Source organism: Drosophila mauritiana, chromosome X (assembly GCF_004382145.1).
Source record: "Drosophila mauritiana strain mau12 chromosome X, ASM438214v1, whole genome shotgun sequence".
Taxonomy (NCBI): domain Eukaryota; kingdom Metazoa; phylum Arthropoda; class Insecta; order Diptera; family Drosophilidae; genus Drosophila; species Drosophila mauritiana.
The window spans coordinates 904,650-918,255 of NC_046672.1; the positions used below are offsets into that span (position 1 = coordinate 904,650).

General features: G+C 45.3%; 1 protein-coding gene across 1 annotated transcript; it reads left to right on the forward strand.

Annotated features, from left to right (window-relative positions):
- The first annotated feature begins 10,302 nt into the window (after positions 1–10,302).
- LOC117146358 (pheromone-processing carboxypeptidase KEX1-like) lies at positions 10,303–11,085 on the forward strand. Its single transcript, XM_033312509.1, has one exon. The coding sequence runs from the start codon at positions 10,371–10,373 to the stop codon at positions 10,929–10,931; it is 561 nt and encodes a 186-aa protein (XP_033168400.1). The 5' UTR covers positions 10,303–10,370; the 3' UTR covers positions 10,932–11,085.
- The last annotated feature ends 2,521 nt before the right edge of the window (positions 11,086–13,606 follow it).

Here is a 13,606-nt window from a genome sequence, read left to right on the forward strand (position 1 = left end):
TGTTTTTTTCGGTGCACAGGATGACTGCTTGTGATAGTCCCAGGTTCAACTACCATTGCAGAGCGAAAAGCAGGAGAAAATGCTGAGGACACGACAGCGACGAAGTCAATAAATTCTGTGGCACTGGATTGGCCCCCGAAGGAGGTGAACGAGGGAACTGGGATCCCGGCCAAAGAACTGGGCTGGGCTGGGCTAAGCTGTACTTACTTAGCCAGGATGCCGGGACATCTGCAGCTGCACCTGGCAGAACTGCTTTCCTCAGTCCTGTCCCAGGTGTCTATTTTAGCTGCTTTTAACTTCCTTACGGTCTTGGCAATGTCTTGCCGGCTTTTAGGGATAATAGCAGCAGCGGCCAGAGATGAGACGGATGCGAGGACACGAGCCGGGTGTAGGTTGTACACTGATTTCAGCAATTAGATCTTGGCACCAGGCACTTCCTGGCGACCATCAGGTCCACGGGGCTTGCGAGGTAGTTGCCAACATTATGAGCCAACTCAGCTAAATCCACGGGGACTCCACATGCGATCACGCAAAACGTATAAAGAGGAGCAGATGGGTTAGAGGACCGCACACATATATGTACCTATAAGCATAAAGGACGTGCAAAGTGATAATCATGGAATACAACTGGGGACCGACATGGCCGACATGGCCAACACGATGCCATCAACACCCTAAGGTAATGTTGATTCAAGGAATATTTTTCGGTTAGAAACAAACTGGCAAATAGCACTTCCTCTTCGCAACTAAAGTGCAAATTGCTACACCACCATAAGTAATTGTTCAGTTCTTGTGATCTCTGTGACACCCACCCGCCGCCATCGATTTTGAACAGTTTTTCGGGGGCACAATGCGAGCATTGTACCAAGTCACCTTTCTCATCACTTTTAGATCATACCCGGCGCGTTTGCCCTAACCCTGTGTATGACAGATTGTCCCCAACACATGGGGTCCGTGCCCGCCCAAAGGGCCACCCCTGCTGCTCCTCCTACGCCCCAACTACCCATTCCATTCACAGGCGTATCCGTCCGCATCCGGAGCCGTGTCTCCTGCCGTGTAACCAATGCGCCGTACGTGTGCCCAGCACTCATTACAAATGAAAGCCGAGAGCGAAGGTGCCCAGGTGTTGAAACCGGAGCTTTGGGGAGGACAAGGGGCGCTGAGGACTTGGCTGCTGAAATTAATCAGAGTTTCAATCAAACGTAAAATAAACGCCGAGATTTGCCTTGACTTTCGCCTGACAACTGCACAAAATCGGTGGACAGGTATTTTGGGTGTACCTGTGAAAATGTGGGAACTATTTGGGGAGTTCTGCCGGCTATATTGGGAATTCGGGTAAATGGAATGGCTTTTCCTGGGTGCGTGGAATGCTTACATAGTTTGCGAGTTGCCTGCTGGATCGTGCCGGAGAATATGTGAAAATTATAGTGAAATCTTGTTTGGTTTTCCTCAGTTGCGAGAGTTCTAGTCATCATTCGTTGATGAATGCAGGAGGCTGCCGTATAATCCGTACTTTGATTAGTTTAAGTGCCTGGCCCGGTTGTGAATTTTACGCTAGGACGAAAGGGCCATCACCCACTTCGCAGCACTTTGCCGCCCACCTCGTCTCGAAAATTCGCCCGGGAAAATGTGATTTAATGGCGGCGCGTGCGTGGGTGCGTGTCATGTAGACATGGTAATTTTTCAGACAATTACACACACACACATGATGCATAACCCACCTGCAGGTGAAATATTATTCAAAAATCCGTAACGCCCCCGAAAATGGGCGACCTGCCGTCTTGGCGTAGTGGAAATTTATTAGATCTCGCAGCACTTAAGAAAAGCGGGGAAACCCTTTGCACACACGTCCCACATCCCTGGAATTTTCACAATTTCCCTTTGAACTACATTAAGAAAATCACTCGGAATTGGGACTGAAAATCAACTGCAGCTGCCGGTCGAAGCGAATTGAATTTATGAACCCCCGGCTTTTCCGCATTTTCACTTCTCCACATGTGAGCGGGTGGCAGGAGGGGCGGAGGGGAGGCGTGTCATTAGGTGGAAAATGGAAAATGTTTTATTGCCTCGTGTTTCGGCCCGTGAATTATGTGAGAGCTCCAACACGGGATTTACATTACGTCCATGAGGAATGTACCTGTTCCTGCTAAGAACTGAAGAGACGCCCACACTCAAAAGCCTTTTAACCCAACTGTACACAAGGCCGAGGGAGCAACTTAGCCCGAAGGATCGATTTGACGTAATTGATTAACTTTTTTGAGGATTAGGGCCGCTGGTGAGGACTTCGTTTTTAGTTAGATATATTAAACTCAATATATTTCGGTTGCTTGCCTTTTAAATAAAAACCGAATACTCCGAAACCTCCATCTGCCGTTCCGAACGTTTTTAAAGAAGTCTCAGCCCTGAATGTTGCTCCGCGCTTTCTTTTTTGCTGGAAAATGAAATTCCGCCCGATGTCCCAAGTGTCCTCTTTCCACCGTGCTCCTCTCATTGTCTTGGAGGAGCAGCAAAAAACGATGTCCGTTTATTATGTTGACTGACTTTAATGAAATTAGATTGATTTTTATGCTGACGTCCAGTCCAGGCTCCCTGCGTCCTCCTCATTTCCATTTCTCCTGCCCTTTTATGGCCACTTATTCATCAAGTTGAGCGACCGACTATATAATTTAATTTTTGTGTGTTGTAAAAATACATTTTTGATAGATGTGCCCCGGGGCTGCCGCCTCGAAGTTTACGACCTTTGGAGCACCTGCTTTACGACTCCTTGATTTTCGGATCGGCTGGAAACTAAAGCCCAACTTAAGGTCGCTTGCAGTTAACACTCGAACGGAATTATTAAGTTTTATTAACCTCTTGAGCCGTTTGCTTTTGGCCATAAATCTGTCCTCTTGGCCAAAGGACAAGGACACTCGGCACACACGACTACTTGCCGCACAACACAGGTGGAAGAGGCCAGGGAGTTTTAGTCAATTGGTGGTACAAGACAGACACGGGTAAGTTATGGCCACATTGTTCGAAAGGGGCAGGAAAAGCGAATTTGAATTTCCAATATATTGCTAAACTAGCATTAAAGCAAATATATGGTTTTATATTTCTTGAAACACATAGGTACTTATTCGAAAGTAATTTTTAAGCCGAGTTTTAAATAAAGTTTGCCAGGTTGCCACTCCGAATGCATACCGTACACTTCTCGCTTTTGGTATCTCAACTAGAGGAAGGTCCATAAATTTGCGCATTACACGAAAAGTTAACACGAATTAGCATTGTAAGTGTGCAGAAATCGCAATTGCAACAAAATGCAGCGATGTTCTTGAGTGCGAGAATGGGAGACCATAAATTTGCCAATTTAGCTGCTTCCTGGGCGGAATTTACCTGAAGCTGAACATTGCGCCAGATATTACGAAATATCAGCATTTGCGCAGTTATCGATAATCAATATAGGCGTGACTGTACTTCCGGGTATTTGTACCTCCTTTCGGTCTCGCAACTTCCTCCAAAGACTTTTCTCAAATGCTGAGAGTAGCTACATATTTTTTTTAATGAAATTTAAATATTTTTTAACACACCTTGTCGATACATAATGCTTTCTGCGGTCACTTTGCAGCACTCGAATGTTTTTAGTTCGAATGGAAAATTTGTCTGCCATTCAATTGCGGTTGGCTAATGGCCATTTCGCGTGGTCAAGGGACTGAGGGGTCGATGGCTAAGCGCCATGAAGGTGCATTTTTTAGTCAGTTGCGGTTTTAGTCAGCGTATAATGGCTTAAACGCTGAACTAATGAAACTGAATTTGTACGGTTACTATTCCCTAAAACGCTTGCTTTTAGGCTTATGTCACAAATATTTAATGGAATTTAATAATTGGCTAGTTTGCAGCGTGGATGCTGGATGCTAATTGATTCGTATTCATTTTATACATACATATAAATCAACCTGTATCTGACTATATCTAAATGAGAGTTTTATGTTATGTATCTGCTTTCACAAGTCGCACGTAAGTCTTCAAACTCAAAAGTTTCCTTTGAGTCGAAAAACTGGGATAATTTCCAATTACATTCTGGGAAGAGATCAAGCGTTCTGTGTGGGAATCAGGACCTCAAGTTATCCCCCTGCAACTGCGAAGTTAAATCCCTGATAAATAGACGTTGCTCCCCATTAGGAACCCAGAACTAATCCTATTTCCCTGGCTTTCCACAAAGGGAATTGCGCTGCAGGCAGGCGAAGGCTTAAGTCTTACTCAAGGGGTTGGGCAGAGCAGCTGGGAAAGCCCGGGAAAAGCGGGGAAAGCGGGGAAATCCGGTCGAAAGGGGCAGGCGTTCACGTTGTGCATTGCATGGCATGTAATTTAATATTTTATGGCATACAATTAGGCGCAATGCAAATGCCCCGAGCCACATGCAACTTGCTACGTGAGACTGAGGAATTCCTGAGCAAATCCCTCCGTTTCGCATCCAGCTGCTGCTGTTATTAGTTATGTTATGTCGGTGGCAATTAGCCGAAATAATTTGTAATCTTATTAGCCGGCACACACAGAGAGAGAGATATTTGATGCGAGCTCTGGCCGTCACATAATTACATGCATTGCAAATTATAGTTATATTATATAGCTTTAAGCCTTTCCCTCAAAACGCACCGTCCATGTGCACAAGCACATGCCGGGCGGATTTTCCCTACCCACTAATGTTGTTATGGTTGCAAAATGAATTTCAAATCAATCAGCAGCATAATGGGCTTAAGTAAATATTTATGCTTTTTGACCATGACATATATGCCTGTATGTATGTATGCCTGTAGATATAGAGCCTTTCATGGAGTGCATGTTTGAGCGTACAGCCGGTGTTTATTTAGGCAATCTCAAGGAATCTGGCTTGTGTCAGCTGCTCGAGCTACGCCTTTAATTAAGCACGTCAATCAACTTGTGACATCTGGAATAAGTTGGAATAAGTTATTCAATGAATTTGTTTCGGGTTAATTGTGGGATCATCATGCTGCGTGCAACTGCAGAAGTCCCCTTAATTTGGCTGGCTTGCATTACCGGTTCTATCACGGCTACGGAGTATCCTGTAACCTGCGTCCTGTATCCTGCATCCTGCATCCTGCATCCTGCATCCTGCCACATTCTGAAGTACTGCGCAGACCAACAAGCCGATTGGCACTCTATTTGACTGCCTATCCGGCATCTTAATTTGGGCACTCCATCAGCTTGCAGACGATGTCATATGCAAGACGACGCCACGCCCCTTTCCGCCGCCCGGCATGTAGTAGTTAATTTATGTTGAGCTCTCGGGAGAGCCGGGGATTCCAGGGATCTGAAGGAGCTGCTCGAGCTGGAGGCTCACGTCGAACGGTAAATGTTTATGACGCACTCGAAATTGTCTATCAAGTTCAGCTGACGTCGTTGCCATAAAGTGTCACTTCTGCTGCGAGGTGAATGGGGGCGGGGAGGGGGGTGACGTTAAGGATAAGGGGGGCAGGTCCTGTGCTCCGCATCTCCTCATCGGGCGCCTAGGAACTTTTGCACGGCTTTTGTTCTGATGATTGAATATTTAATTCAATATGTCGCGAGGCCATTTCGCTGCGAGTTCTTTACGAGGCCGCCAGGACTCTTCGTCCTTGGGCGCCTGGTGTGCTTTTAATTAGAAGACGGGCCATAAACATTTTATGTGCGCCAGCCGTGTAGCAAGCCAATCCAATCGAAACTTTCGCCAGCCAAAAATCGTGCCTGCGGCGGGCGTTTAGGTAGCAGGTGTCATTCGGATTTGCAAATATCTGCCACATTTTCGTAGGTCTAGGATCTTCAAAGCCTCCACTTCTAGACGTCAGTAGTTCCGCAGTAGACGTAGAAGCTGAATTATTTTATGATAATTTCATATTTTGAGCGTGAGCAACTTTTCAGCAAGTAATTGTTCTTAACGAAATGCATTATTCTCCGGAATTTCCTGCGTGTTTTCATTGCGCGTATGTATACAGATATACAGATACATATACAGAAAAAGGAATCCAAATTGTTTCATTCCCCTCCAAGTGCCAAAGTGCCACGCCCACCCTGCGCTTCCCGCTTCTCCGCCCCCACAAATGCAGCAACAGAGTCTCTTGTCAATAATGTCAACAGTGTTGTTTGTTGCTCCATAAATTACCAACGACAACAACAATGACCGAAGGTTGATGGTCGCAGGGGACTGGTCTGGGTGGATCGCAACCATTTTGTTATTGCAGCTGGTGCCCCCAACCATGGCACCCCTCCCACTTTTGCCCTTTTCCAAGTGAAGCAGAAAAATTACCAAACATACGAAAAGTGGACAGTTGACGGCGCACTTTATGACTGTCCCCCTCAGCTGAGTTTTCCGCTTTTTCCTCAGTTTTATCTTCCCCCATCCTCGCTTTCCACTCGTCCTTTCGCCATGAAAATATTTGTTGATTACATTCGCCTTGGCAGGACATCATTCAACGACCAAAAAGCCAAGCCAAGCGAAGCGAAGCGAAAAAAGGGCAAGGGTTATTTCCTGAACCTATTCCTCCGACCGACGATGAAGTGTACTTAGTTTTAAAAGAGCTGCTCAGCAACGTAAAAACGTAAGGAAGTGGCACATTCTCCTTGCATGATTATGTGTGCTGTTTGATTTCTACTTTATTTCAATCAGGGTGATAATTTCCCCACCGCCCGGCGAAGCCACTGAGAAAGCACGGAACAACTCAAAGGGCTCAGCTCAATGTTGATTTTTCCATCGAAGATTGTTTGTGCCTCGAAGGAAAACAAAAATATATTCCCCAGACGGATGCGAGAAATGCCAATCCAAATAATGCTTTACACCATTCAAAGCCAATCAAAAGCATATTACGCATACGCCACCGTAGCCAGATGGAGACAGTCATGCAAAAGCGATGAGCAGCCTGGCTTCGCAGCCAGCCAATCATAATGCATAAAAATGTTGCGCTAAGCTTTATTCACAGGCAGCCGCAGCCGCAGGGCAGATGAAATATAAAAATGCATTTCGAAATGCGCACAAAACCCGGAAAATGGGAAACGAAGAAAATGTCGGAAGCGCCGGAAATGCTAGAACAGCAGACAGCAGGCCAGGAAAGGGAGAATTTCAGAAGCGCGGAAGGAAATGTGATAATCAAGGGAACAGAAAACAAGGTCTGAAACCCATAAAGAGAACTCTATATGAAATTGATTTTCCCAGCTTTTTGGGGCAGAAATCAAATCAAACCGAAATGAAATAATCACGACGCTCAACTGCGAACACCTACGAATGTTTGTATTCGATTAAAGGCCGTATTCGCGGCCTTCGCATCAATGGAATGGAGTGCTTACACCAGGATGCAATTCACCCAGCACTTCCTATGTTCTGTAGCCCAACTACATCTCCGCCGCAGCACACCAACAGAGTTGCGAAATGTTTATCCTTTCAGTTTTGGCGTCGACATCGTAATGTTGGAAATGTTATTGTTAAATGTTAGTTTTGTTATGCAAACACACACACACTCCGGGGCAGGCGGGGCTGGCGGGGGAGGTGGGGGAGGCGCTATGCGGGGACTTTGAAAATATGAATAGTCAAAGTCGAAGTCGGCCATATGTTCGCTCCAACTTTATCCCACAAAGCATTCGGAAAAAGCCAAACGGGAAAGTTGCAGCAGCGAGTGCAAGCCGGGTGGTGAGTGGCATGTTTTCATGTTTTTCTTTCTGCGTACACAGAGAGAAATGGCGGAGGGAGCCATTTAACCATCAGGGGGGCCTGTTAACCAACCCCCTACTAATGTGGCCAACAGCGTGCATCTTGCGGATGGAACCCACCGAACAAGAGACTCCACACTTTCTCTCAGTGCGCGTGTGTGGGTGTCAGGAGCGCTAATGGGAAATTATATTCCCTGAGTCGGGAAAGGGGGAACGTGAAGGAAACTCCTGGCACGTCTTGCGCTTTAAGCTGCAATAGCCAGAAAAAGGGTGCAGCAACAATGGCAGCATGGAAATGCAGCTTCCTCTGCGTAAAAACCGATGTACAAACAGGGGGTAGGTAACTGCAATAGCTATCCTGCAAATCGGCCACGTCGAAATCTCTGTGCCCAAAACGTGGGGCCAAGGGGAAAGAGATGCCCAGAAGACTGGGAAATGCCTGCCACCTGCCACCTGCCACCTGCCACTCCTGCCACTCTGCCACATGTTGTGGCTAGGAAAAGTTTCACCGGCCCGCCGGCCTGTGTCTCCAAAAGAAAACAATGGAATAGAAATAATGAATAAGTAAACATTGCGCATACGCCCCGTTCGCATGTTCACAAAACAAACAAGCACAGCTTGAACTTAAGGTTTCGAAAAACAATTCGGGGCTGCAGTTCCCTAGTTCCGCTTAATATGCAACGCTTGGCTTGGCTACCAGCTACTGTTTTTTAATCGCACACTGATTTTTTTGAGATTTTGTTCAATTGTGCATGGCCAGAGAACCGAGGAAAGGCGTTGCCCGAAGAAGGGGCAGTACCTGTCAGTCGAGGATCCATTAATAACACCCTGCTGCAGCTTTTGACAAATGAGTGCAAAGGAGGCGAGAAAGACGAACGACTTCATATCACAGGCTCACACGGAGAAACAGCTCGTTGTATTTTCTGCAATATATAGATAGGAGTAACTTCCTTAGGAATTGGTTCAAACTAATATGAAAACGCAGCACAAACCAAAGGTTTCTCTCTGTGCAGAAACTATGAAACTTTGCGTAGTCCGAAAGCGTTAACAATGTAATCCATATTTTGCTGCTTGATTGCCGGCAAATTGAAAATGTCAAGTGCACACATATCCGAGGAGGGAGAGCAGGGAAACGCCATGGCAAAACACGAACTTCGGATTCGCGGAGGCTCCGTTTGAATACACGTTTCATTACACGCAGTTTCGAGTGCTCTTCGCGAAGTTAGAGATGACCGCAAACCCCTTCCATAATTGTTCCATTGTGACCATTCTCGCAAAATGTCCCTTCGCAAAGCTCACATCCTGCGTAACTCGCAGGATGGAGGACACCCCCCAGTCTGCCAGTCAAGCAGTACAACAAATTTAGACAGCAATACGGAACAACAGGCATTGGGCGAACTTCACGGCTGCTTTATCAAATATTTAACTCGCTTTTCATTGTCTGTCGGTGCTGCTTGTTGCTGGTTTTTGTGGGCTGCCATCGGTTGTTTATATGCATAAATTTTATTACACATATGCTTTTTATGCGGCACAACAATGCCAGCGCAAGTTAATGCAACATAAAATTTTCATTTTTTATTTATCTCTGTGCCCTTTTTTTGTTCGGCTCTGTTTTTGACTTTTTCCGAGCTCCCTTGAGGGAAGCCCACGAAATCAAAGCAGAATAAAATAAAGCAAAAAACAAACGCAAAGTTCGACCGGTTGAACACCCTAGAAAACATGTCTAGATGAGCAACAGAGCAGCATTCTCGTCTAGAAAAACATTATCAGCCTGCTTGATAGACAGCAAAAGCAATTCAAAGATTGAGACCAACCAAGGGTTTGGCCACATACTCCTCATGGATACCCAGGAGAAGCGGGAACAAAAAGCCTCGCAATAAAACTGCCACACACATAGCACATGGCATAAACCGCAGGCGTGAACCACGCCCCCGCCGCCCACACAGCGTATGCGGGCACACATATATCAGAAATATGCTAAATCAGCATATTTGCGAGTTTATTTACAAGGACATTTATAAAAATTTACGGTCGTGCCGTAAATTGCAGCCGCCGGGCAGGTCTTGAGATTTATGCGTCGACGATTATATCAGAAGGGGTGAGGTTAAAGGTTACAGGCCTACTACAGGTCAAAGGGGCCCAGCTTTGTTGCAATTTAAAGCCACAGTGTTCTCGAAAGGGGACCTCGACTATAGCATTCTCTTTTGTTTTTTTTTTCCATTTAGGTGGCAACAAAGGCACTTTCCGCATTGCTTCAAAAGCACAGTTTTTGGCTTGGGATCATGGAAGTACGGCGATTTTACCCTTAAACCGGATCTAGAGCACTGGTGCTACATAGGCCGATTCGAACATTACATATACTTTCAGATGAACTTAATATGTACAAGTCCTGAAAGCTGAACGGTTTTGTTTCTTATTGTCTTGGAAATATTTTAACTAAAGACGCAGACAGAAATTTTAAATTGGCTAGGAATGTCACCAATTATTATTCCTAGGACCTGAAAATTTTGATAACAGCCATAGACTACCCCACTATTCCCAGTACCCAGTAGTTTTCTTCTACGTTTTATCTGGTAACACTTGCAAAAGTCAAATTATGAACTATCGTTCGGAAAAGCTAGAGAAAAAGGAGCACTTCGAAAAAGAAAAATTTTTGACAATCATTCAACTAAGTAAAAATAAAATAAAAAGATAAAATGCCTGGAATTGATATCGCGGGAATTGAACTTACCTGTGGACCGACTCATCTGAAGAGCAGGATCCTAGTGAGAAACCTACCGCCTTGCACCCGCGAGGAGCTGTCTTTGCTCTGCTTTCCCTTTGGCCAAATCCTTGGCTCGCAGGTGATCGATACCTACGGGTATATCCAGTTTGAAAGTTCAACCGAGGCCAAGAGAGCCATAGAATCGCTCGACCATTTTTTATTCAAATCGAAGGTTCTCCAAGTCTCGAACGCCAGTATCAGTTCCCTCAAGGCCACTTTTTCTGGCACTGCTCCCCAGAAAAGGAGGAGGATCGAATGGTCTGATGTGGATGATGTTCTCCTCGTGGAGCGGATTGACTATGAGGACGATAAGGACGGTGAGGACGGTGAGGACGGTGAGGACGATGAGGGCGATGAGGGCGATGGGGACGATAAGAACGATAAGGACTATGTGGTAGAGGATGACTCCGAAAGCGATGACGATGAGGATGAACGCCAGAAATCTCGCTCACGCAAGAGGAAGAGAAAACAGAGCGACAAAAACAAGAAGTAATACGTCCGAAATAGCAAATCTCTAGGAGAAAAACACAGAAGCACCAACTCTTTAAAGATGAGCACAATTTAATACAATAAAAGCACAAAAGCTGTCTGCACGAATAACTGTTCGACTCTCTCTCTAAAAAGAAAACACCAACATTATATATCTTCTTCCGTAATTTGGTTTGAAATAAACTGAAAGCATTTGTTGGTCAACATATTCGCAAATATTCTAGTTGTCTATGAGTACTTTCAATTAAGTTCAATCCAGTTTTTAGTCAATTCTTCCTCATTATGATACCCGTTAATCCGTCAGTCTGTCCGTCAGTATGAACGTCGAGATCTCAGGAACTATAGAGGCTAGAAGGTTGAGATACAGATTCTAGAGACAAAGACGCACCGCAAGTTTGTTGGCCCATGTTGCCACGCCCACTCTAACGCTCACTCAAACGCCCAAAACTGCAACTGTGCCCATACTTTTGAAAAATGTCATTTGATTTTTCTTCTTTCCCATAAAAATTATGATATTTCGCGTTCGCAATTCCACTATCTAAGCAACGGGTATCTGATAGTCGACGAACTCGACTATAGCATTCTCTCTTGTTTTTTCCTATGGCCGCTAGTAAAGTAAAGTGAGTTGACGTGAAGGACATTTGTATCCGGCAGTCGAAACACTGTGCTTCTTTGTTTTATACTATGTTGCAGCAATAGAAAAAATAGCTTTTACGATTGAACCAGTTGGCGTGGATAATGAAGTCAGCATTAAGTCGCGTACCCAGTTGTTTGCATACTCACTCCCATTTCACCTTTGTGAGTCTGTGCAGCAATTAAACTTCAATTGCTGAGGGGTGTGGGCAAAGGCGGTTGCTCCAGGGATACAGATTTTTTAATTAAACTTTGCTGCAGCTGCACTCTGCCCAATCCTTCGCCAATCCTCCAGCCCTTCACACGAATCCCGTTCACTTCGAAATTGATGGTTTTAATTAGGCATCGGAGCCGCTGAAATGACAGTTTATGCGTGGCACGGGAATCCCGATCCAGCGGCGTGGACCGTGGCAAAGTTGTCATGACTGGGATACAAATCCTTATCGCTATAAATTAATTGAAGCTGGCGTAAAGCGGTCGGCATCAGTGGCCAGCAATGCAGAAAAACTTTGAAAAATTCCAAAAGTCCATTTCGGGGCTAACCCTGAATTCAGTCCATTTTCCAGGCCCACATTCACTTCAGTTAACCCTTTTCGAAGGGCGCATGTTTCTCTTTTGGCCGTTCCTTCCTTACTTGGTTTCATTCCCAGCACTTGCAGGCGTAAAAGGATGTATTAGGCCCGCACGCCATCCAAAAATCCAAAGCTATAGGAAAGCAATTGTTTGGCGGGAACTTTTCCATTTCACGCCTCGAAAACTAAATAAACCGATCAAGTGAGGAATAACCTGGCACATATAGTCTGCAATAGGTACCATGAAGTCCATCATATGGTCTTCGGAAGATTACTTTATTTTTTCGTCTTGACTGCTTCAATTGCCATGAAATTTATGTGCCGTCGCTCAGCGTGAACTTGATGCGCATAAATCCACATGAAACGGATATTAAAAAGCATGAAACGAGCCCATCCTCACCCTCCACATCCGTATTGACTATGTAATATGTATGTAGCTGATTGACTCTGATCTGTGCTGGCGGCCTAAATATGAGCTTATGAATTGGCAGCGGGCAACGGAATGCTCGAGCTCGTGCGCCTCGTTTCTAAACTCTGGGTTTGTCCGGCTGTCTAACTTAGGTGGGTTTATTTCAGCTGGACTCTTGGCACGGGTTCCAAGGCAGCCGGACGCAAGTCCTCTGTTCTCGACCGGATAATTGGTATGCTGTTTGGAAAACTGTAAGCGACAGCTCACTGAGGGGCCTTTGGCAACGATAGCTTAAGACTTTTTTTTCTGAACATATACGATTATATTAATATATCGAACACAAACCAACAACGTTATTTTAAGCAGCCATTGAGTATTGTTTAGGCTTAGAAGTACCCAAAGTACATGCTCAAAGTAATCATTCAAAGCGATCGACTACGCCCAGTTATGTTAAATATGCTAATGCTGGATAAGCTAATCGATTATTCACAACGAATTCCCCCATCGAGCTGCAATAACTGCAGAAAAACCTTGACCATTGCAATGCTGCCAAGGATGCGATGGATGCGAAGGACTCGCAGTCGGACGTCGGGCACTAATGGCCTCATAAATATGCAACACGAAGCAGGCTGAACTCCACCTGAGAGGCAGGACTTGGCCATATAATTTTCCCTGACTCCATGGCAATTCAATTCAATTCGGCTTACTGTCAGTTGTATCTGTAAGTGGCATTTCCATCTCGAAGAGAAGATCCTTCCAGCCTGGTGCCGTTGGCATATTTGATTTTGTAATTTGCATTTGATAAGCGGCTCTGAGCAGGACTAACCCCCAAAGTGAAGTCCTTGTCATTGTCCTGGCCTTGGCTACAGTTTCGGCTGGCTTTCCGGGTTCTTGCCACCCCCGTACGACAGCTTCAACTTGCGGCTGCAGCCTCTGTTTTGTTTTAATTCCATTGAAATACATTTATCTATGCCAAACCAGCTGGGAAAAACGCAGCCCGAAACAATTGGCTCAGTTTGTTTGTCTTGAATTCCATTATTTAGCCACGTTTTTGTGGTAAGCCCA